The sequence below is a fragment of the Phodopus roborovskii genome, unplaced genomic scaffold, assembly GCF_943737965.1.
Source record: "Phodopus roborovskii unplaced genomic scaffold, PHOROB, whole genome shotgun sequence".
Lineage (NCBI taxonomy): Eukaryota > Metazoa > Chordata > Mammalia > Rodentia > Cricetidae > Phodopus > Phodopus roborovskii.
Genome location: NW_026126540.1, coordinates 30,029,642 through 30,055,722, shown reverse-complemented (window position 1 = coordinate 30,055,722; position 26,081 = coordinate 30,029,642). Strand labels below are relative to the sequence as shown.

General features: G+C 39.3%; 1 protein-coding gene across 2 annotated transcripts in view; it reads right to left on the bottom strand.

The window, feature by feature from the left end:
- Positions 1–26,081, bottom strand: part of Wars2 (tryptophanyl tRNA synthetase 2, mitochondrial) — a 69,578-nt gene that overhangs the window by 25,422 nt on the left and 18,075 nt on the right. Inside the window, exon 2 of one of the 2 annotated variants that reach the window (XM_051199055.1) lies at positions 1,499–1,756. The exons of the other annotated variant lie outside the window; for it this stretch is intronic. Coding sequence (XP_051055012.1) covers positions 1,499–1,756 — 258 coding nt within the window. The remainder of the gene's footprint in view (positions 1–1,498; positions 1,757–26,081) is intronic. 2 annotated transcript variants of the gene reach the window in all.

Below are 26,081 nucleotides of genomic sequence, written 5' to 3'. Positions count from 1 at the left end.
AACCAGCAGCCTGAAGAACATAAGACTGGAGCAGGAGACATGACTCAGAGGCTAAGTGCACTGTTTGCTCTTGCAGAGGACCAAGGTTCAGTTCCCAGCACCTGCATAACTTCTCACAACCATCTGTCACTCCAGAGGGATGCAGCCCTCTCTTCTAGCCTGCATGGCCTCTGCATGCACATAGTGCACACATACATGCAGACAAAGCACCCATGTACACAAAATAGAAGTAAATAAATCTTTTTTAAAAAAGTAAAACTACAAGCTAAAGATGGCATAATAAATGTATGCAAGTATTTGATAAGCAGAAGATACAGCTGATTTACTGATACTTTTCTTAAAAAAAGGAGAAGTTAATGAATTCATGGAAATTATCAAGAAGTACATATTTACCCAATATAGATAAGTATATTTGTCCAACATTAAATTTGGAAATTCATAAGCAAAAGCTTCCTGATCAATTGTAAATGAAAACTAAATCTAGGTAAGTTGTCAACATAATAGGCTTAATGATGACATAATTTCATATATGTATATGAGTAACAAGCTTTGATTGATGACTTTATTTTTTAAAGATATTCTTCATTTAATTGTGTATGTGTTCATGAATGTCTGTGTGTACTTGTGTGTTTTGCTAGCTGGGAATTCAACTCAGGACTTTGAGCATACTAGACAAACATTCTACAATCGAATGATAAGCCCCTACACTATTTGTTTTCTGTTGGTTACTCTGTATGATTCACTGAAGTAAATTCTGGGTTAATTAAAACATACGTTAAAACTTACACTCAGTAGAAGTGTATGATCAAGACAGGGACCCCTTGACTGAGGCTATGTTGCAGGTTAAAGCAGATATGTAGTAAGGGTGTGATCCATTAGGAGTTCTTATATTCTTTGCTAGTGTGTGTCTAAATTGCTCTGTCTCTGGGCAAGATCTCTTCCTGTCTAAAGATAAACTGACTCATCCATAGTGAAGGTATGAGTCAAATATTTTGGCTTTATTGATTTTGGCTTTCTGAAGACTTTCTTGGCTTGTACACAAGACACTGGGACTTTGTCTTCAAATTTCTTGGCTTGTTCCATCAAGTCCTTTCAAAAGCTATTATACAAGGAATGAACAATGACAATTATCCAATAGGCCTTCCAAATTCCATATCCAATAAACCACCATTGGAATTATAAAAAGTCACTGGACACAAAATTCAATCCTAATCCCAGGGAGATTAGTCAACAGTGGGAGGCCATCAGACTAAATGTATCCATCACAGAAAGATCCCTGTGTCCAAAGAATTAATGTGAAATATCTTAGGGGTGGATGAAAGTATGGCAGGAGAAAGTTGAAAGACAGTACTAAAATACAAGGATACTTAATGATATGATGCATGTAAGTATTAAACTGGAAACATCACATTAGATGATGTCATCCTGGAATAATTAAGAAAAAAATTGTGAATAAGAGCTTCAAACAATGAAAAAAGCACTGGTCTGAGAAGCTGACCTGAGACTGCTGGAAAAGGATACTTTTCTCTGGGTTTATGCCACAGGCAAGAAGAACAGCAGTCATGTCCAGTATGCTTTGCTGGAGAATGCTGGGGTCTTGGGGGATGGTGATGGAGTGGAGGTCAACAATGCTGTATAACACCGTGTCATATTCCTCCTGCAACTTCACCCAGCTCTCAATGGCTCCAAGGTAATTTCCCAGGTGGGGGATTCCTGTAGGCTGGATGCCAGAAAACACTCGTTCCACACTGTCCTTCTGCAACAAGGAAAAGAAAAACAAACACAGTTGCTTTGGAGACAGTATTCATAAATTCTGTGTACCTATTACCATATAGTCCTATTTCTATGAACTGCACCCTGATGATCTTTACCATGCATTGCTTTGTGTGTATTCTGTGTAAATCACTATGCTGGGTGCTAATAGAGACAAATGGACATTAAAAATGTTTTTTCTTACTTCCAAACTGTACAAAGATGCCCAGGAAGAAGCCTGCTTGGCCAAAAGATAGTGATAAAGTTGTTGACAGAGGCTGCATTGTTGAGGTGCAAGAGAGCAATACAAGCATGAACAGAATAAATCAGAAATGGAGTAAGTGGACAGCAGCTCCCAAGAGTAAAAGCTTGGCTTTGGCCCAGTGGACACCAAGAATGCCTGAGCAAGTAGACACCATCTCATTAGCGATTAAATGGACCTTAGGATTCTGCGTGCGACTTTACTTTTTGTAGTAAAAAAGATGAAGAAGGCTACAACACCAGGTTAAAACCCACTGTTAGTTATTTTTTATTGTTGATATTATAACTTAATAGGTATGCTCTTAGATTTAGAGTTAGAGAATATGCATTTTACTTTACTATTTTAAAGATAAAGTTACTTTCATGTTTATTTTGATATTATGTAGTATTAATTTATTAGGAGAATTTTTAAATTGTGCATAATTTTCTAAATTATACAAATATTTTTGGCTTAGTCATGCCTTCCCTTTGAGTTATATTTTCTAGTGTTGTTACAAAAAATGAGAAGGAAAAATTGAACAAGAGTAAAATGATTTTTCCTGAGTGGTTTATTATCATATACTGACAACTCGACAGTTTTGAGTATTTATTAGTAAATATAATGACCAAAGGTGCTAAAGATCAAACTTAGTGTTGTTGCTTTAGTCAGCATTGCAGAAAAATCTTAACAGCACCCATAATTTACTGGACAGCTGTTTCTAACATTTATTCTCAGTTCTTTATGCATAGGAACCCGTTTAATTGAGTACCCAACAGAGTATGGGTGTTACTCCTTCCAGTATGCAGATGAGAAACCAAAGCTCACAGATTATATCAACAGCCTGTCCATGATTAGGCAACAGGGAAATGGCAGATGTGGGATTTCAAAGCCAGCATGCGGTCACTCTATTCTTGTGGTAGTTTGAATGAAAAAGTCCCACATATGCTAGGGTAGTGTTCGAACACTTGCTTCCCAGTTGGAGGCACTGTTTGCGGGAGGTTTCTGAGGTGCAGCCATATTGGAGGAAGTATGTCACTAGTGGTGGGCTTTGAGATCACATAGCCTTGTCCACTTATAGTTTGTTCTGCTTTGTGCTTGTGCTTGAGATGTGATCTCTCTGCTTCCTGTTCTGCTGCTTGCTGCTATGCCCTCCCACCATGATGGACTCTTAACCCTCTGAAACAGTAAACAAATACACCCTCTTCTTTAAGTTGTCTTGGTCATGCAGTTTTATCAAAGCAACGGAAAAGTAAGTACAACAACATTACTCAGCTCAACACCATTGATTAGGAACTTACTACTTTTGGTAAAATAATTTTGTCATTTTTCTATAGGTCAAAAAATTTGCAAGATAGTAACAGAGGAATAAAGACCTTCATCATACCTATATGTTTGTGTGCCACTTGACATGTTTTTCTATATGTGGGATGGAATTGCAAAATCATAAGGTATATACATGCATCTTCACCACACTACAGCCTGGTTAACTACTCTAAATAAATAACAATATGCACTCTCTACCACCAGTTCCTGTGGCACCAGATTCCCATCAGTACTTAATACTGACTGGCCTATCTTTTTAGATATTTGAACAGACACCAGGTAGACTCTCATGATAGTGTAACTTCATCTCCTTGATTAGTAAAGAAGTTGAAAATCTTTTATAATTAGTTTTACTTCATTGCTACTATCCTGTTCAAGCTATTCTGTGCTTTATTTAGAATTTAAGAATTCTATGTTCAAAAGCATTTTTATTATTTAAGAATTTGTATATGTTCTAGATACTGCAGTTAATTGCAGGTAGAGGAAATACATTCTCAGACTGTGTGCTTACTTCTTCCCATTATCTTTTAATGAAGGGAACTTCTTTACTAGTTCAATAAATAAAATGCACTTGACTAGACTTCTGTGTCATAGAAGAAATCTTTTAGTACTATAAGGTTCTGAAGACATATGCATGTACACACATATATGCATATTCATATAAATTGAATGTGTGTACTTTAAATGCTTTATCTTTCACACTTAGGTCTGCATCCATTTGGAATGTTTTCATTTGTTTGTTTTGTAAAAGGTGTGAAATAGGCATTTGATTTTCCTTTTTATGAATAGCTGATTATTCCAGAACTATGTGTGGCAGAGAAACTATGTGTTTCTTCTCCTTGCTCTGGAGTGCAATTTCTTTCACACAAGGGTGTGAAGAATCTGGTTAGAACCTGAACTGAGACTGGTAGAGGCAGAATGGCCATCTCTATGACACTACACTGTCCACACATCATACTACAGCTGTATCTTTTTACATAACAATACCTCCTGAGAGCTAATCTATTTTAAATAAGTGAGTGTCAATGCTACTTAAGTTTTTCTTTTCCCCTTTTCCAAGAACTCCAAATTTTACAAATATAATCTGTGTTTTTTTTTTCTTTTTCAGCTAATAAGATGACAGTGCCAAAGTAGAATGTTATGTCATATCTCTATGGTCCAGCATTGAATCTGGTCCAAGCAGTTAGAAGGGGAGCCAAAAGATTTGTAGCTCTGAGGATATAAAAAGTGCCATTCAAGGAACAATGAACAAGTATAACCAAACCACTCACAATCTCATCCCCCCCTTCCCACACATGTACCCCCTCCAGAGAAATTTTCATATCATAATTTATAAACGGTACAAAAAAACATTTCCAGTTGAGAACTGAGGGAAGTAAAGAGGGAAAAGGGAGAGAGTGAAGGGGAAAGAGGGAAGGGAAGATGGGGTCAGAGAGACATAGAGGGGAGAGAAAGGGAAGAAGGGAAGGATGGAGGGAGAGAGGGAGGGAGGTAAAAAGGGGGGGGGGAGAGGAAAGGGACACATATAGAGAGGTTTCCTCCAGTACCCAGTAGCTCTGATATGGGAATGAGCAAAGGGTTTTCAGTTCACTGAAAAATGATTAATGGGCATCAGGGCTGATTGATGAAGAGGGAAAGTAAAGCAGAAAAACAAACTCTGAACTTAGTAAACGGAAGCCAAAATACCATCCTGGAATACTTGACCAGGAAGAAGAGTGGCTGTTTATGGTAATAGAAAGGGTTATGGAGACCAGGAATATTAACCTGAGAAAAAGAGAATATGAATAATTCCATATGAATTCCTCTATGGTCAAACTAAGAAACTGTGCCCCAGGAGAACTGGAGAAAATAAATTCTTGAGAAGACTACAAGAGTAAAGCACAAGAGGATCGACTGTGGGAAAAAGGCATCGTGAGCAGTGAGAACGGATTACCCATGAGCTAAGGCATCTTTTCCATTCTCTGGTTTCCGGGACTCTGTACATCAGTGCACAGGGAATGATGTTACCAAGAAGTAAGCACAACAAGAAATGTTTTGTTCAGTTTTCAAGGAACTATTAAACAAATATAGCCTCTAAATGGGATCTGGAGCCCTGGTCTTAAAAATATACAGAGAGTGTCCTGCTCTTCTGAGCTGAGTTTATGTTGTAGTCTGTTCCTCAGCAAGAGCCAGCAGGCGGTCTGACGGCATGGCAGGGGAGATACGCCTGGTACCATGAGATCACGGAGTTGGAATGTGAAGTTTGGGTGGTGGGAGGATGGGGGGTTCTGTGTTCAAAAGCACTATAGTCAGAGAAGAATGAGAAGGAAAGGAGCAAGGGCTTCCCAGTGGACAGCAGGCAAGCCACAAAAAAAAAAAAAAAAAAAAAAAAAAATCTCAGACCTAGCCCACAGGCATGCACTCACTAGAAGAGTGAAATCCACTGTGGTGGACAGAGTAAAGGGACTGTTTCATGACACCTCCGTGCTTTTTATTTCATTCATATATCCTTAACAGAAGCCACCTCCAGTAATGGACGATGATGGAGTCTAGATAAGAGGGTGGAGGGTCCAACCAAAGGAGGCATGGGTTCACAAATGTCACAGAGCTGAAACTCTTCTTGCATACAGTCCTGGGCATATCCCAAGCCTATCATTTTATTAGTGGTAACAACTCCACGCAGAAGCAATTGAGAAATCCCAAACTGTTCTGCTCTCCCTTTCATCCCCCAAGTCCCTCATTCCCCTTGTGCTCTTCTACCCTTCCAACAGACTCCTTTCCATTTTCATGTCACAGGGGCCCCATTGCCCTCCCCACATCCTTCCTTAACTCTATCTTCTCTTGTATTTCCTTTTTTGTTTCACACACACACACACACACACACACACACACACAAAATATAGTAGGAGCCACATATGAGAAAGCATGTGTAAGTTCTGTCTGAGTCTGGGTTACCTTGCTTAACCTAGTATTTTTCATCTCTTTCCATTTTCTTGCAAATTCTTTTAAGTATTTTATCATGCTTTCTCACCAAAGGGATGCACATGGGAATTTCCAGGAAGAAGCAGAGCCTCTTAATGTAGCTTCCTCAAATGGAACAGCATATGATGTGAACATCTGAAATTTGACTGTGGGTACTTGTATACTTTGGATTTCCCAGAGATGGATAATCAGTCAGTCCTGGAAATCCCAATGAGTGAGCCTGATCCAGCAGTTATGGACCAGATAAACATGAAAGATGATGTTATGGCAAAGGGTGCCATTATGAGAGTGGAATTTGAGACCAGAAGCCAGGTTCCATCATTGATGTTATACTGTTATATCCTTGTGGATATTCCGCTGATGGAAAAAGTCATAAAAACTTATTGGACTATTCACATCACTCTAGAACAAGAATTTATGTTAGCTTTGAAGCAAACTCAAGAACTTCTATGATAACCTCATCAGGAAAGCTGGGAAAGTCCTCAAACCAGTATAACCTGTGACCACCTTGTTTGTTATCAGGATTCTAAATGTTACAGTGCTATTTCTACCCCAGAAGACTTAAATTTTAAATCCTGACAGCCAGGGTGTAATGAGTACAATTTTTAAAAATAATTTTGTGATAGCAGAATAATAAAAAATGAAAGAAGAAAAGACACACAGGGAGCGGCCATTCTAGCTATTGGCATTGAGTATGGTGCTTTCCACGGCCACTCCCTTGTAGCTGGCAAAAGTGCTAGGTGTAAGGAAGCATAATCATTTAGAAGTGCTTGCATTGTTACATCAAGGAGTCAGATATCTGGCAAGAAGTCCCCGTGTTCACTCTTGCTTGGGAGCAAGGGTGCTCACAGTAAAGCCTTTTACTGTATGAAACTTTATAGCTTCCATGAAGGCTGTTCAATTTATTATGCACAAGAAAGGATTTATGGAAGCATCTTCCCAAACTCCCACACACAAGGCTCTTGACCTTACTGTTATCTATCGAGGACTGTTCTGTGAAATTGCTTCTAAAATTCTACATCTCTATTTTGTAGAACACATCCTCTACTACTAAGGCTACTGAAAACCAATTTCAAGTTGTTTTGTTTCCCCCCACACTTAATAGCAATTAATTTTTTTTCTTACACACACACACACACACACACACAAGAAAAAAGTAGGGTCTTTGGTAACATGAGTAGGATTAATGTCTTTGTAAAAGAGACTTCAGAAAGAGCTCTTTTTTTGTCTGTCCTTCCATCCCTTCTGCCATGCGAGGAAGCTATGCTTATCCCCTCTGGAGGGCAGAACAACAGGTGCCATTTGGAAGCAGAGATCATGCTTCTCTAGGTATCAGAGAGATATTGAACTATCAGCCTCTAGAATGGAGAAAATGCATGACCTTTATAAATTAGTCTACAGTGTTTTGTTAAAGACATAGTTTAAAAAGCAGGGTTGCACATTTATAAAATGTTACCCCATATCTGTTTCTTTGAGAACTTAAATATCTCTTTGGGTTATTTTCTTCTTTTTATCTTTCTGCCACCTTAGTGGCACCTCGGTGAGTATCTCCTTCCCATCAGACAAAAACAATGAGACAGGGGACCAGTAAGATGACCCAGCAGATAAAGGCACTTATGACCAAGACTCATGACCTAAATTCAATTCCTGGAAATCATCTAAAGGAGGGAGAAAATAGACTCATGTAAGAGTTTGTGTAAAAGTTGTGTTTCTGAAACATAATTCTCTAAATGGTGGTTAAGCTCCTGGGAGGTAACTCATCAATGGCCCTTTAGCCCACAGTATTCCTGAAGGATGGTTTTAGCTGCATAATCTTGGCTATACTCAAAAATCCAAGAAATTATTTTTGTGGGAAAATGAAACCCAAGTCCTACACTGGGACACCAAAACCCATCTGGTGTTATCTCCAAGTCCGTAGTAGTAGTGGGGAACAGTGTTGTATAAAGCTGAGTGATGGGAGATGTCATTCTGTATATATGTTTCTCATACTGGTTAATGAATAAAGCACTGTTGGCCAATAGGAAAGGAAGATAGGAGGGACTAGGGGACAAGGAAGAAAGAGGAAGTAGTAAGGAGGAGTCAAGATGGAGAGACTGGGGAGACGAGATGCTGGCCCCTTTCCCCAGTAAGAAGACCATGTAAGACACGTGGAAATACATAAAAATGGGTTAATAATTAAGACAGAACTAGCTGATAAAAAAACTAGTACCTGGCCAACAGCATTATATCTAATACAGAGTCTCTGTGTGTTCATTGGGGCTGGCGCAGTGGAGAGACAAGACTAGACGGCGGGCGAAAAAACCTTACTCCTTACAGCTGAGTTTGCTTTTGCATAGTCAATTGTTTCTTACTAGGTTGGCTGATTATTGAAAATGAATGACAGACTGCGTCTCCTCTAGAACCCAGGACTTTTATAACACTGCTAACTTAAATATGGACTACTTAAAGCAGTTGTCCTGAGCATCCCTGGTAGAAAAGAAGAAAGGTAGAAAAAAGAGGTCAGGCCAGAGGCTCTCAAAATAATGTGTATTCCCAGTACCAGGAATAGCATTTAGGCACATATTAGAATCTCCTAGATCTACTCACGAAGAATTCTAACAGGCTTACCACTGGAGAGAAAACGGAGAAAGATGCAAGGTCTGGGCTTTAACACGTCTCTGAGGCAATTGCAATGCAAGCTAAAGTTTGAAAGGAACTTTTGAACACTGATTATCTAGGAAGCAAGTCTCTGGGCATACTTGTGAGGGATTATCTAGATTACTGTCAGCCTCCAAGAATGCCTTGATTACCAACATTGATATGGGAAGACTCATCTTAATTATGGGAAGGTCCATTTCCTAGGTAGGGAATCATGCACCCGCTAAAACTGAGTACAGCACACGTGTATTCATTGCCCTGTTTCAGATTATGAATGCCAGGGGACCAGCACCTCCAGCTCCCACCACTCTGACTCCCCACCACTATGGCTGTAACCTGAGTTAAAATAAACCCTTTCTCTCTTAAGTAGCTTCTGTCAGAGTATTTTATCAGAGCAACAGGAAAACTAAGGCACGCACCAATGGTTTACTCTTTACCTTCATTTCAACTTTACAAAAGTATAGAAGGAAACACTATGTATGAATGAAAAAAGGAGACAATTCTAAGTCTCCTGTTCCCAGTCTTAACCTTGGAGCTTTAAAAGACACTGATGTCTCTGTCCCACAGAGATTCTGATTTAATCAGTCTGAGATTTTCCATTAGCATCTTAACTTAATAGCTTTCTAGGTGATTCTAATGTGAGATCAATGTGAAACAACCAATACTTTGATAATTACTACATAATTATTTTCCAAAGCTGCCAACGTAATCAGAAACACACACACACACACACACACACACACAGTTAAAGTAAAAGTAAATTCATTTTCTTAAAAATTTACATCACAAAGAGTAAAACTTCTGAAACAATTCATCATTAATGGATGGTCAGAAGCAGCCATGTAGCATCCATGAAGGTTAGCAGAGTAGTGCTAGCTATTTCTGATCTTATAATGGAAAGAAAGACGCCCTGAGAAGCAAGTGCACCATCTTCAGTAGCTGGCGGGACTTACTTGGCAATGTCCAGTTCTATAAATCTTATATGGCTTGGGGATTCAGAAAGCATGAACAGCTTGGACTTCACAAAGAGATCTTTAAAACACACCAAGTATAAGCAGAAGAAAAAATTCTCCAAGGCTAGCACGCTCTGTTCTATCCATGTCTCTGTCTGGCATTCCTCCTTGGTTCCTAATCTCTCACTGGAGTCTAGAGTCAATTCTCAAGCTCTTTTGTAATTAAGTGGTGATGTAGCACTAGATATCCTGTATTCCTGTATGAATATTTCTAAAAAGTATTATAAAAATAAAATATTTGTAGTTATGATCCTCATTGATGGTTGGGCAAATTCTGTAGGGTATGGGTTGCGCCTTATGATCATCAGTTCAGTTGGTTGACCCAAACCCGAACTGTAACAGGTGGCCTTAATCAAGTAAAGCTTAGAGGCCAAAAATTCTCACACAAAATGTATGAAATCCTAGCACTAGGGAGGCAGAGGCTGGCAGATCCTGACTTGGAGGTCAGTTTAGTCTACAGAGTGAGTTCCAGGACAGCCAGGGCTACACAGTGAAACCCTGTCTCAAACAAACAAACAAACAAGCAAAACGTTAATCACTACTATTTCAATGGTTCTGAAGCTTTAGAAGAGACATTAGGTGAATTTCACACATGGAAACAGGAAAAAAAAATACAGGTCTCATGATTAAGTGAGAAACAGTGCCAGACTTCCTGGATTCAACCCCCCTGCTCAATTGCTTGAGTAGTCATGAGCATCCACAAATGAAGATAGCAATAGTCCCTACCTCACCAGGCCAGGAGGCTTTGGAGAGTTTGTTAGTATGGAAACCTGTGGTACCTGTTCTAGTAGTAAGCTCTCTTTATAAGTTAACTAACCACCTATGAGTATTTATTTTTATCCAATTGATCACTCAACATACATCTGTCCTATGGATGGAATACAGGATATCTAGTGTTATGTCATCACTTATTTATCCAAGCAACTACTATCCACCAATAGGGGAAGTCTTAAAGAAATTATAGTTTTCATTTTGTGTAATACAAAGAGATTATATAATAGAACAGATAATAATATACTATATGCATTGGTAGAGGGGAGAAACCCAACTATGTAGCCAGAACATAGGAGTCCAAAATGAGCTCTGCTGGGCACCTGATGTACTTTCCTGTGGGAATCACAGTGTCTCTTCATGTTTAAGGGACCTAGGACACTGCTTAGCCCACAGTCATTCTGTACAAGTGTGAACTAGCTAGATGACTGCTGATAAAGAAGTTACAATCATACATCTAACTTACTAGTGGCTAGGAGGGGACTGGGTAACTCACAACTTACTTTTTGGTATTTCATATTAGTTTTCTAAGGGCAGAATCATTTCCTGTCATCAAATTAAAAAAAGTTTATCTGCATGTAGCTTGAGTGATTGGCCTGTAACTATGAGCATCTCACATCAACATGAATATCAGTAATAACCATGTTCACTTTATGTCGTGGGAAGTAAGTTATATCTAATGATTTATGTAGCTTGCATATTTAAGTTATTAATGTCTGAAAACTGGAACTAGACTGGAAATGATGTGGCATAACCTAAAGATCATGAGTTTGGGGGATCAGAGAGTGCTAGGGTCAAATTCCTTCTGAGCCTGCTAATACTACATCACTTAATGTATCTGATGCTACTTTTTTATTTGGGCAAGGAGGTCCAACACTAGCTAACACTTGGTGAGAGTTTTCAGTGGGTAGCATAACAAGAGCTATGAATGTTGTCTCAATCCTTGCAAAAACTCCTATGTAGTCATTCTACCAAAGAACAAACTGAGCCTCAGGAGGATTGAGTAAGTCATGAATGGACAGTCAGTAACAGGCAGTGAACCAAGTATCAACTCTGGCTACAGACAACTCTGAGGAGATGGTGTTCAATAAAACCATTTGCTCTTACCCCTTCGAGCCACTAATACTATTTCTACCTTCTAAAATATATGATCTAAAGCCCACTTTAATTTTATGTATGAAAATCATGGAAAGGGATGTGTGACTCTCTCCTCCCATGTCCCACTAGAGATAACTGCTAGATGTACTTGTGTTCACTGAGGAGTGGTGGCCCGTACCATGGCAGGTGACAAGGACAGTGGTTCTTATTCATGTGGGCAGCAGCTTTGCTGCTAATTCTAAACACAGGTGGTGAGAGAGACAGCCAACAGGAAGGGGGAAGGACTCACTGCTGACATGAACAACTGGGAAGATTGATGGCTTCCCTCTCTCCTTTTCCCCAATGCGTCAGCCTGGGGGCAGAGATGGAGGAGCCGCTGTGCTGGGGACAGTAAAATACACAGTACAGTGTCTGCCTTGCTGCAATGCTGATTAATGAGACCAAAATGACACAGAAAACAGCCAGTGCTTCAGGAGGAGAACAAAGCGGTTCCCACAAACCACCAGGTTTGAAGTGGAATAACCTGTGGTTAGAGGGATGCAGGCAATGTTTGTAGGAAAGTGTGGAGCAGGGAGCTTGTGATGAGGTACACTCACTTATTTGCCAGCTGGCTCCAAGTGTGTCACAAATTCCTCTTCTCTATCTATTTGGCTGGAAAATTCCACAAAGTTCTAAATATGGTGTCTACTTACCTAACTTAAAAAGAACCCTAGAATATACAATTGCAAACAATTCACCCTGTTTAAATTACTAGGCTTTCTAGAAGACAGTATTATTTTTCATGTTTCACTGCAGCTACATAAGATATACAATCAAACACTATTATATTATTCAGAGCAGATGAATGCTAACAGTAAATACTATTGCCAACCTTTTATAACCACCAACCTGGTATATTCATTTCCATTTCCAGCCAGCAATCCATCAAGTATAACATTGTATCCCAAACCCATGACCTAACCACCTCCTTCCAAACCTGCTCAGTATGGCAATGACATAAAATCACTCATAATTTCTTCTTCTTCCTCATTTTGTCCTATGGATTCAATCCCTGGTTCCTCTCATCACTACCTGTGTGATCTTTAGTATTTATGACTCAATTTCTTCTACTTCATGGGATTATTGCATGAATTCAACAGGGAAGTATACTAAAAGTGCTTAGAAAGCACCCAGTAATATTAGCTAGCACCATTATAGGCTAATTAACCACAAAAGCAACAGGGATCATGATCATATCATCATCTTTCCTTCAGTGTTTGAATTGCTTTGGACTTTGTAGGACCCACACTATCAGCTGAACTGTCTTTTCAAGATAGTAATTCTCTGTTGTTCTTTTCCAAGATTAAGCCCAATCCCCTTTGCTTCAGTGTAGGGATCCTTTAGAGCATAACTTTACATGCCACCAAAGCATGGCAGAGCCAAGTGTCTCCATGAATTGGTCTTAAATTAAGCAAATGAAAAATCTCAGAAATTTTGAGTTGGTGATTTGCCTTGAACACTTCATCCTTGCACTAGAATCAGGTATGTTCAACTAACATGGTAAGAATAGTCAGTGTTCTTTAGGATCTGTAGTCGAATGTCCAAAATGGAAGAAATGTTTATATATAACAGCTGACATTGTTTCTGGGCAAAATTGAATTTACAGTATTTCTACTGCTTAGCTATTCATGTCTACACAGACCTATATAATATGACCTTATTTGGAATATTAGTCTTTGCAGATATAAATAGAATGAGGCCGTACTTGATTAGAGTGAACCCTAATCAGTTTTCTTATGAGAGAGGAGATAAAAAGGAAAGCAGCCATATTTGATGGAGAAGTTGGAGTAAAGAAAACTGGGTGAAGACACTGCTTCTATCTGCCTTTGATGCCAGAGCTGTGAGAGACACTCCTTTTGCACTGAGCTGAGTGACACTTTTTTTTTTTTTTTTTTTTTTTTTTTAAACAAGCAAGCTCAACTAGGGTAGCTAGCAGATGCACAATCTTCTGAGATATAGCTGCCATCACTTCTACAGTGATTCTGGCCACTGGACCTCCCTTCCAGAGCTGCAAGGGCCAGTGCTGTGAGCAAGGCAGAACAGGAAGAAAAACACTGCACTGCCTATGGTGATTGGCCAAACCACAACTGTATATAGGTAGTGGTGCTGTGTTGCAAGCAGCATTATTGGACAGACCACATCAAATAAACAGCACAGATCAACTAAGAGGGTGTAATCACAGATGAGGTTGCTGTTATTTTGTTATGGGATCAGTTCAAAGTTCTAGGGTCATATTTGCACTGATTCCTTAAAATTATTGCACATGGTTTTGGCTTTAACTCTACTTATTGCTTCCATTTTAAACAGCACTGCTGGGATTTCCATTATGGGTAATCACTCAGAAAAATGTAAATGTGAATTTAGCAAATGACATTTTTTTTTTTTTTTTCTGGTAAAAAGTACTCACTGCATACCATCTTTCTAATGGAGTATCAGGACACACACAACTTGAATGGCTATGATCTACCGCGGTCCTCTAAAATAACTTTTGTTTCCTTTGAGTTTGTAACTGGTTTTTTTTTTGGGGGGGGAGGGCATAACCCCTATAGCACAAATTGTTTTGAGATAGAGGCTTCTTTTGAAGAAAACAAACAGCAAACTGTTTTTTTAATTTTTGAAAAAACCAAGGACACATGTCTGATTTTCCTTTGAAGCTCTTTAGAACGAATTCATAAAACTCTGTGTATATAATTAATAAACTGGAGGGAAGGGAATTCAAATTTGCAAACCAATGTCAGCTGATCATTAATCCACCATCCCCCTCTATGTTCAAAAGCTCATGTCAATAATCTCTGGAATCTCTCAATGACAGCCCATAACGTTAGAGAACAAATAGCCCAATATATTTTTGACATGGCACATTGCTTCCTGCAGGTCCTATCTTTGGGTCTCTTATAAAAGCTTAGAATAAGGTTGGTAATGTGCATCCAGACACAGAGAGGATGTTTGCAAAGAGGTATCAGTATTAAAAGCATTTCAGAGTTTCTAGTTCCTCAAACTCACTAATCAACATTAGTTTTCCATGTCTGAGTACTTCCACCACTTCCTCTGAGACTCTGCTGTCAAGGTCAGTTTTCTACTTGTGTGTAGTGGCAACATCCTGATCATGACTTACACTCACTCTGTGTATTTGCATGCATGTAAAATAACTTGACAGCCCTAACTGTCTTTGAGCCTGACCAAATTCAACATCCTCTAATTAAGAACGCCTTTCCTTTCTTGTCTGATTATAATTGTTTTTCATTCTGTTAAGTTGGTTCATCACATATTAGTGACTATAACTGAAGCAAGCCCTCACTTGTACAATAGCAGCATGAAGGTTTTGTTGCTTTCATTCTAACAATACATTCTCAGAGTCGGCAAGGTGTGAGCATATAAACCGAGGCAGCTCTCTTCTTTCCTATTTTAGTTTGCTTTTCTAACAACTCCAGTAGGCTGCCTCTATTCACCAGGGGGATATTTGTCACATCACTTTTGTAGCATTTGCTTTTATTCCAGTATACCTTCTACACAAATTTTACCTTTACCTATCTTTTTATGTTGGTGTGGGGGGGGGGGTTAGGGGAGGTTCTTTCCTTTTTTTACTGGTTTTTTGAGACAGGTTTCTCTGTGTAACTGTCCTGGCTGTCCTGGAGAGCAGGATGGCCTTGAACTCACAGAGATCTGTCTGTCTCTGCCTCCCAAGTACTGGGATTAAAAACATGCACCACCACACTTGGCTTTATGTTGTTTTTTTAATATAGTAGCATTCTATTCTTGAAAATGTGCTTTGAGTCATAATCACTTACTTATCATGCTTTAGCTAGACCTCTCTCTCTCCCTCTTCTGTTTCAAATGTAACCACACTGTAACTTACCCATAGACCTCTCACTCTCTGTCTCACAGGTAACACACTGTAACTTATCTGCCCTACAGGTCTTACCAAGCAGTGAGATTCTGGTACTTAAGACCATCAGAGTAGGTGAGTTTCAACATATGTAAAAGGTGAATGGAGCAGAAATGGAGACTTTATGAGGTTTACAGAATGCAGAAGTTAGAAATCTGGTCCTGAGCTCTGAGGTACTCAAGGATCCTAGCATAGAGGAGGATAATAGGGGGTTTTCAAAGAATCGCTTTCAGGCTGCCTACACAGAGGCAACAAAACCAACAACTACTAGAACATCTTCCTATAGTCTTAATGTAGTAAAATACTCTCAGAATAATACATACTTAATAGCTACTCTAATAGGCTTTTTATAAATGACTCAACTCTCCTTTCAATGCAAGGAATCCTTCTTGAAGGTTCAGAATGGATTTCATGTGATACATTCATATTTATTTTACCAATGTGCTGTTAAATAATTATTCAAAGGCATACAGGAGCTCTGGGTATGAATTTCAGTCTGATTTGATGAGTTCTGCATTTAGATTGAGTATGTGTCTTGTCTACAACACAGGGCACTTCTGCTGTTCTGGAGACAAACACTGTGTGTGTCCACCAGGCACCCAGGGGTAGTCCTAATTTACCAGTGGGAGGAACCCAGCAGGGTGCCACAGGAGCAGAATGTTTTGAGTTGAATTATAGGATGGGGTTCATGGGAAAATTGAGTGGAAATGTGTTTATGTTTTTAAAATCTGAATCTTTAAAAAGAACAAATTAAGAATCTCAAAATCAGAATCAGATGTTGATGATTCAATACAACAAGTAACATCTGAAAACAAAACATTTTGAAATCTAGTTGGTTCTTTATTCATCTGCTGTTGCAGTGTTTCAAGGGATCAGGGCTTCTACTGTGATGGCTCCTAACAACCGAAGGTACAGGGAGAGAAGCTCAGTTCTTTCAGCATCCTCAAACAGCAAATATCTAATGTTGACTGCTACATAGACAAATGCTTGTGGAAGCACTGCAGTCATTTCAACTTTCTTTTTTGGAAGTAACCAATTTGGACTATCAGTGTGTTGATTCAAATCAAAACAAGGCATGTAGTACTTTTTATGAAGAATATTAAAAATGCAAATAAGCCACAGTTTATTAGTCTTATCTAATAAAAATATTCTCTGTATACTGTCGTTGTCCAATATATAGTTACTATTGTTTTTTAAATTAACATTTTTGTATCTGTGTGTCTATTATTTTCCTTTGAGTTTTATTATTATTATTTCTGTAGCTGGTCATGGAATCCAGAACCTTGTCATGTTTAGCACATCCTGAAGCCCTCACCATGGAATTACTGGATAAATGAGAAAATAAATGATAATCACTTTCCCTTTTGTTATGATAGAGAAATCAGAGGCCAGAAACATCTTTATTTTCTTTTTTCAAATACTCTCTGATCCTGGCTAAAGAGATGGCTCAGAAGTTAAACACACTTGCTGCTTTTCCAGAAGACCCAGGCTTGGTTCCCAGCACTTACACTATGGCTTACAACCCTCTGTAAGTCCAGGTCCACAGGATCCAAGACCCTCTTCTGGCCTCCATAGGAACCAGGAATGTACACAGTACATAGACATACATGTAGGCAAAATACCCACACACATAAAATAAATACATCAATAAAAAAAATGCATTACCCATCTCTGTCCTTTCACTTCAAAGTCTTTCCCTGATGCCATGACATCGGGAGCTTTATGTCCACTTGTCTAATACAAGACTACAATAGACCTCCTAACACTCAGGCAAGACCTTTGTTCAGTTTGAAATAGTTATCTCAACTTCTGTAGGACACTCTGATGCAGAGGGAAGGGCCAGAAGGTGCAGGCTACCCAGGAGCCATTGAAACTACCAACCCTGACCTATGTCTGGACATTCTGATGAAGAGGGAGGGGCCATTGAAACTACCAACCCTGACCTGTGTCTGGACATTCTGATGAAGAGGGAGGGGCCATTGAAACTACCAACCCTGACCTGTGTCTGGCATTCCAAGCAGGGCAGTTCAGGGCTATAAGAAGCAAGGGGAATGCTAGCTCTAACCGCTCTAGCTTTTTATTTAGGGTTTCTCAAATGAGTTCCCCCGCTTTGTAATTTTAATGAACCAATTCTTTTTCCAGAAAGAGTCTTACACTGTAGCTCAAGCTGACCGTGTAGCCCAGCCTGGCCTTAAACTCATGACAGTTCCCTTACCTCTGGCCATACCTGACTTCTTTTCCCACTTGCTTACCAGGTACTTCAAGTTTTTTTACTGTGTGGGCATAAGGAGGCATGCCCTTACCTCAGGATATTTTTCCCTTTCACACTATTTAAACACTCCTATGAGAGCCCTGTATCAGCCACCCACCTTAATTTTGCCTACAAATCTTACCCACGGAATTACTAAAACTCTTAATTAAATAATTAATTTTGAGGCAGAACGTCACTATATAATCCAAGTTGACCTCAAATTCTCTTTGCCTCGGTTTTCTAAAGCATTTTTGGAACCACACATGACTCCTCTCACCCTAGTCCAAGCCTTCCTTGTGCTGATGCTGTTTTTTTGTTTTGTTTTTTTGTTTTTGTTTTTCCACAGATCTCTTGGAATCTCTCAATTGACACAACTGTCATCCCTCCAAAAGTCTACAAGAAGGTCATGATAAAATCTACTATTTTATATATTAACTAACAATATTGGCAAAAAGAATTGAAAAATAATCATAAAACACTGTTTTCATTTGCATGAAGCTCTGCTATATGGTTTATATTTTAGGACACTTCATTTCTCCAAATTTGTCTTCGTTGTTGGCTCCTGATTTGTTTATTTTCAAAAAGTAGTCTAGAGGGGAGGTGCCCTACAGCAGTATCCAACTTCTGTTCTGGTAGGTGATGTTCATGGAAAGAGAAGGCCCTCTCTTCACCTGCTCTTGCTCTGGGCTTGGATGGAAGAATGCTGTGTGGAACTGATCCACTTGCAGACCTGTATACCACGAGCTTACCAGGGGAGCTTAGCCTAGGAGTCAGCTCAGCCTGGCCAGCTCTCTACCTCTTCTTGCAATCAGCAGCTCAGCCTGGTCTCTTGCACCCTCTATCTAAGGTAGCTGGTAATTCACACTCCAGAATTTGGAGTAAGTTGAGTCTTGGGCAGATCAAGTTCATCAGAGCTACACAGTGGGGTGTCAGACCCAGGCCTCACTGACACCTAGGTAGTATCTGGATTCCCACATGCTACTGCGGCTGTGCATGTATCTCCACTGAAGACAACAAGTAGTTAGGGAGCATCCTGGAGCTTCAGGCAGACTGTCTGCATTTTTTTCTCCTTTTTACTTCATTAGATTACAATAGGGTTATGATACCTGCTTCTAATAACAAGCCAAATACAGAACCACATAAAAAAAGGCTTTAAGATGCCTTTTTCCTTTTTATATTAGACCCTGCTCAAGTCATCAATGTTAAGACTCAGAAGTAACAAGGGTACACTAATAAAACTGCACTCCTGTATGACCTTGCATTTGCTTCTACTTATGCTGACAACACGCCACAGCATCCTTCTGGATCAGCACATGGAAATGTAGCAAGTCACTATTAGGAACCTTTCCCTCCCTTTCCCTCTCCTGTCTAAAAGCCTTTCTGCTGAACTCCTTGCCTCCATTCTCTTCCTTCTGAGAATCAGATGGCACAGGACTATTTAAAATTATAAACTCAATAAGCAAGGGAGGCCATGATCATAATGGGGGAAATCTACAGAGACAGCTGAACCAAACTTGTGTGAACTCACAAACTCTAGACTGGCAGCCATAGAGTCTTCATGGGACTGAACTAGGCCCTCTGCATGTGGAGACAATTGTGTAACTGGGTCTATCTGAGGGGCCCCTGACTGCAGGACCAGTATCTCTCCTTAGTGCATGAGCTAGCTTGTTGGAGCCCATTCCCTAAGGTGGGATGCCATGTTCACCCTTAAATTGGAGGGAGGGGGGGTTGATGAGCCAGGCTTTGTTGACCCCTCCCCACGAGAGCCCTTAACCCTGTGGAAGGAGTGGATGAGGGGTTGGCAGAGAGGGGAAGTGAGGGAGGGATGGGAGGGAGAACTGTGGTTGGAATGCGAAATGAAATAAAAAATAAACTTAAAAAAATAAAGCTAAAAGCTGACATAAAAAATTATAAACTCAAATAGCAACACAGCCCCAATAACTATAGCCTTCTTGCTCATATGGCACTAATATTATGGAATTTAAATTCCAGGAGAAGATCTGAAAACAAGGAAAAAAAATATTACAAATGAGGAATGTGATTGGGAGCAGGAAGGAAAAAGAGAACAAGATAGCACAATGATGGAGCATCCGCTTCAGAGCGTTCAAGAAGAGTCCTGGAGGACATAACATCTGGACTGTTGCCTGAAGAGTAGGAGAGAAGTGAGGCATGCTGGTGCATGCCTGTAATTCTAGAACTCAGAAGGCAGAGGCAGAAGAATCGAGTTCTTGCCTCAAAAATGTTTTTAAAAAAAAAAAAGTAAGGGAGAAGATATTTTAAGACGTGAAAGGCAAAACTAAAGCCTGCAAGAACAAAACGGGGACTGGTGTCTCTGAAGTACAGGGACCAGGAAGGGAGCAGCAGATGACGTAAGGTGTTGTAGGTTACAGCAAGAAGCCAGATGGGGAACCGACTCAAGGACCAGAAGGAAGGAGGGATCTGGTCAGATATTCATGTTTTAAGGATTACTCTGGTCTCTAGATCAAGAAAAAAAATGGAAGGCAATCAACAAGACAAGCAAGGAAGATTCTGGAGGAGCAGAGGCAAGCAGTGACAGTGGCTTTGATTAGTGAACTTCCAAGAACAGAGAAAGAAACGGGCAGACTGGACCCATGTTTGGAAGGGAACTAATATTTGCTGATGGAATGAACAAGAGAGAGGAAAGAGGATAATGGAGGCTGAAGAAAATGATGGCACCAAGGATGAACCCTAAACCCTGTGTGCTAAAACTAACACCTGGGACCATATAACTGAACAGGAAAAAAAAAAAAAAAAATACACAGAGGAAAAATCGTCAAAAGTTTTTTTCCCCATATTTTCTGTATTTTATTTCTATTCCTTCTTTCCCTGTAGGAGTCCCTTCCCCACTTTGCTTCTCAGACGACCCGACACCTACTAGATCACTTTTAGCTGGGAGAAATCTGCTTTATAAATAGCTCTTTGTGAAACTAAAACACTGAATAATTTCAAATGTTCTATTTCACAGAATGAAAGCCTTGGGTGCTCCCAAGTCTTCTGGGAGGCTGACTGGGTTGATGCAGACTAATGTGGTCCATAAGAGAAAGCTGGTACTATCAGGAATGCAACGCCATACACCACATTTAAAGATTTACTTATTTGTGTATCCATTTATTTATTTGTTTTTTTGAGACAGGGTTTCTCTGTGTAGCCCTGGCTGTCTTAGAACTTGCTCTGTAGACCAGGTCAGGCTGGCCTCAAACTCAGAGATCTGCCTGCCTCTGTCTCCCAAGTGCTGGGACTAAAACCATGTGCCACTGCACCCAGAAATTTACTTTTAATTATATGTTGGTGTGCCATATATGTGTGGTGCCAGAGAGAGCATCAGAAGTCCTTGATTTGGAGTCACAGGCAGTTAGTTGTGAGCTCCCCTGTGGGAAGTGGAGTTCTGGAAGAGCAAGTGCTCTTAACCTCTGAGCCATCTCTTCAGCACCAGACTCTGTCACCGAAAACAATAAAAACAGAAATGATCGCTTGGAGAAGCGATGTGTGGGGAACTCAGGGGGTATCACAGGAACCCTTCAACAGGCTTCTGTGTGGGCATGCTTTCATCTCATTAGATACACAGCAAGGAAAGGAATGTAATTGCTGGATGCATGCTAAGACTATGCCAAGTTTTGAAGAAGCTGCCTTTCAGAGTGCCTCCACTCCATCTGACAGCAGCAGGTCATATCCTGTTCTCAAGTGGAAAAACCACCAGGATAGGCTACATTCTGAGCCACAAAACACACCTTCACAAGTTTAAAGATCAGAATCATACGAAAATCTGCCCTTCTAGCACAGTGGAATCAGGCTAGATATCAGTAACAGGAGAATCTGGAAAAATGCCATGTACATGGAGATTAAACAACACTTTTCTATATAACACAGTGGTCAGAGGGCAAATGCTCAAGAGAAAATTGAAAGTATTTTTGAATTGGCTGGGCATGGTGGTGCTACCCCAAATCCTGGTATTCAGGAGGTAGAGACAAGAAGATTACAAGTTCAAGGCTAATGTGGGCAACACAGCAAGTTCTAGACCAACTTGGGCTACATAGTGTGAGGTTCTTTCTCAAAATAACAAAAGAACACTGAGTTAAGGGAAAATTAAATTATAGTTTATAAAAGCTTTCAATGGGCAACAAAATTAGGGTTCAAAGGGAAACTTACAGTAGTGTATGCACACATTAGAAAAGAAAAAAAAGAAAAAGATTTAAAGTCAATAATCTAAGATTCAACCTTAGGAAACCAGAAAAAAAAAATCAAGTGAAGTAAGCAGAAAATGAATATATAGTCCAACTGCCTTCTAAGCTTACACTCATTTGGACAGACTACTGCTGCTCTCAGCTTTGGTCAGGGAAACTTGGGACTATACAGGGAGATGGTGAACACACAGACTCACAACTGGTCAAAAGCACTGAGCACAGTGACTGTTGAGTCTTCAGCTCTACCCAGGACATTTGTAAGACCCCTTCCAAAGACCAGGGAATGTGGAAGAAGAGGGGTTGGAAAGACTGTAAGAGCTGGCAGGTAGGGAGGAGTCCTGTGGAATGCTGTCTTCTGGATGCTGCAATCATTGAATACACAGTAGCAGCAGCTACCCTGCCTGAAACATGCATGAAAGCAGGAGGCAGACCGGTTGGAGGGGGGGTCAATAGATGTGGGAGGGAAATGAAAGGGGGTAATGGAGATGATGATTACCACAATGCATTGTCACAGTGTATCACAATCATACATATCACAATATGTAAATGATGAACTCTTAAGAAAAGCAGAAGAGAATAAATAATGTAAATTAGATAAAATATCAATGCTATCAGGTTATAAGTGGCACTCTTAGTGGTAGAGAACTAGCTTAGGGGCTGGAGAGATGGCTCAGATGGTTAAAGGCTAGGCTCACAACCAAAAATATAAGAGAACTAGCTTAGTATCCACAAGAACCTGTGTTCATTCAATCCCCAGCAGTACAAAAAGGAAAGGTCAGGTTTCTGATCCTCTAAGGATGTGTCAATCATGTGGGCAGCAGTATGTCTGGATCTCTGCAGCTTTTCTTTGGCCACATTATGTGCCACTGGAGTAGACTGCAGGGAAAGCACTCCAGGATCTAGGCACTGGAAATGACTGCCCACCTAGGACTCCAGCAGCTGGGCAGTGAGAGCAAGAACAACACACAGGGCTACAGCAGCTCAAAAGACCTCTGAGCAGCCTCATCACAGACGAATAAATGGAACAGACCACCAGACATTGGGAAGGGAGGGAGGAGCAGGGACTGGTGGAGACTGGGAAACAGGTGTATATATATATATATATATATATAAAAACAGTTCTGATGTTCTGATGATTGTAACACAGAATGACAATGATACCTACAATGTTTTGTGACATATTTCAAAGGAATTTGAATCTAAAGTTTCTCAGCACACAGAAAGGATGTCTGATAAGATGCAAATGCTAATTATACGGATATCAATATACACTGTAACATTAGTGAAATCACTATATGGCCCTGTATAAATATTATTATTAATTAAAATATATTAATAAAAAATTTTGTATAGTATACCAACAGAAAAACAAACATCAAGTGAATAGACATTCTACAGAATAGGGAAAAAATTGCCTGTTCTAGATAGTCACCTGATAGAAGACTGTTATTCAGAACATAAAGAACTCAAAGCTTTGAGTAACAAAAAAAAAAAAAAAAAAAAAAAATGAACAATCCTATAAGTAAATAGACAATGAACTTGAACAGACAATTTTCAACGAATGATCAATAAATACATAAAAAAGTGAAAAGCCACCAGGAAAATGTAAATCAACACTCTACTGAGATTCTCTCTTTATCTCAGTTAGAATGGCCACTACTAACACACACACACACACACACACACACACACACACACACACACACACAGAGTTTTACAAAGAACACAATCATATCATTTGCAGGGAAATGGATGGAACTAAAGATCATCATACTAAGGGAAGTAAACCAGTCCCTCAAAGACAAGGTTCACAAGTTTTCTCTCATGTGTGCAACTGAGGGGTGAGAAAAAGAAGAATGTGAAGGTAAACAGAGGATTCCTACAGATGTGGAAAGGCAAGGGGAAAGGTGGTGATGGAGAGAAATGGAAAAGAAAAGTAGAGAATACCAGCTAAGTGTAATATATGCATGTGCAGAAATGAATAGAAATGTCATAAATACAAAAAGAGATACTAACCAGTAATATAAAAAATAAAAGGAATATCACAATAATAGAAACCAAAAAGGCTAAAAAAAGGAATCATGTGAACATAGACTAGTTCTATATCCATAAATTTAATAACAGATTAAATAGATCCAATCCTTGAAATGCACAATTTGTAGAAATTTATACAATAGAAAATGAAGAATTTGAATTGATCACAACCCTTAGTGATCTAATAAGCATCTAAGGACTATACCCTTTCTACAATCCATATAGAACAGAAACAGAGGAAATAATCTTTGACTCATTCTGTAAGTTTAGCATTACTGTATACCAAACATAAATATAAAAATATAAGAAAACTATAGACCAATATATCTTATAAGCATAGATGAAAAACTCCTCAATAAAAATATCAGCAAGTCAAACCCCACATTACATAAAAAGAATCACACACAAGAAAAGAAAATTTATTATATACCTTTTTGTTAGAAGAAAATCCCCACTAAAATCAGGAACAAAAGAGTAATGTGAACTCTCATCACCCATTTTCAATATTATTGAAAATCCTAGATAATTAGGTCAAGAAAGTATGTTTGTTCACTGTCTACAAAGAACATCCAAAAGAACCAATAATAATAAATAATTATAAGGCTCTACCTCCTAGAGGAGTGATTACAAATAGGTGGCAGGACACAAGTTTAATATGCAAAAGACATGGCATTTTTACAGGCAGCTAGAACAAGTAAAACCTGAAGTTAAAATACAACATGTGAATGGCATGTCAGCTCAGTAGATGCACTTGCCATGAATCCCTGACAGCCTGAGTTTGATTCCTGGGAAAAAGCCAGGTACTGTGGTACACATCTACAATCCAACATTCCATTCATGAGATATGAGGCAGAAACAGAAGCTCTCATGCCAGCGGCCTATTATATGCAATGCAGGAGAAACAGGAGAGACCTGCCTCAAGAAGGAAAGGAAAAACAAACTCCCCAAAGTTATCCTTTGACAGCACCCCTCCCACAATACACACATATGTGCATGTACTCTCTCCCTCCCCCAACATGTTTTAATACATTACTGATTATATTAGTACCTTCCAAAATGCTTATATATAATTCTAAGAAGATATATATGTACATACATATACATATATATGATCTACAAGAGAAAAACAACAAAACTCTAGTAAAATATACCAAAGAACAGTATTAAAGAGTCAACTCAACCATAGTTCAAACTCCAGCAAATTATCTTGTATATTTCTACAAATGGACTCTAAAGTTTACATGGAGAAACAGAATAGCCAATTCAGTTGAAAAAGAAGAGAGTTGAAGTGTTAGCATTGCCCAAGTTTAAGATATACTGCTTCAGCAATCAAAACAGTGGACTGCAAAAAACAAAACAAAACAAACAAACAAATGGCTGTAGAAGACTAACACTCCCCATGTTTACTGTACCCCATACTAGTCATGACAGCATAGACTGGTGAAAGAACAGAGTTGGGACAAACACCACCTGTGTTTTACACAGTATAATATTACAGTAATCAAGACAGTGTGCATTGGTAGAAGAACAGACAAACAGATCCATGGAGCAGAACAGAGTGCATAGTATCAACTGACATTTCTCATGTAGAAAGAGACAACTCAGCAAAGGAAAGAGTGTTTTCAACAAGTAGTCCCCCTTGTGCAAAACAGACACAGATACTAAACCTTTGACAAGAATTAACTTGAAACTAATCCTAAGTCTAAATATGGAATGCAAACCCATGAGACTCCTAAAGGCAGGAAAACCATACTGACAGTGGACATAGTGATGACTTCTTGGCACCAAAGGCATAATTCATGGAGGAAATAATTGATAAACTGGATAGAATTAAAATTATATACTTCAGTTCTGCAAGATTGAACATCATGAT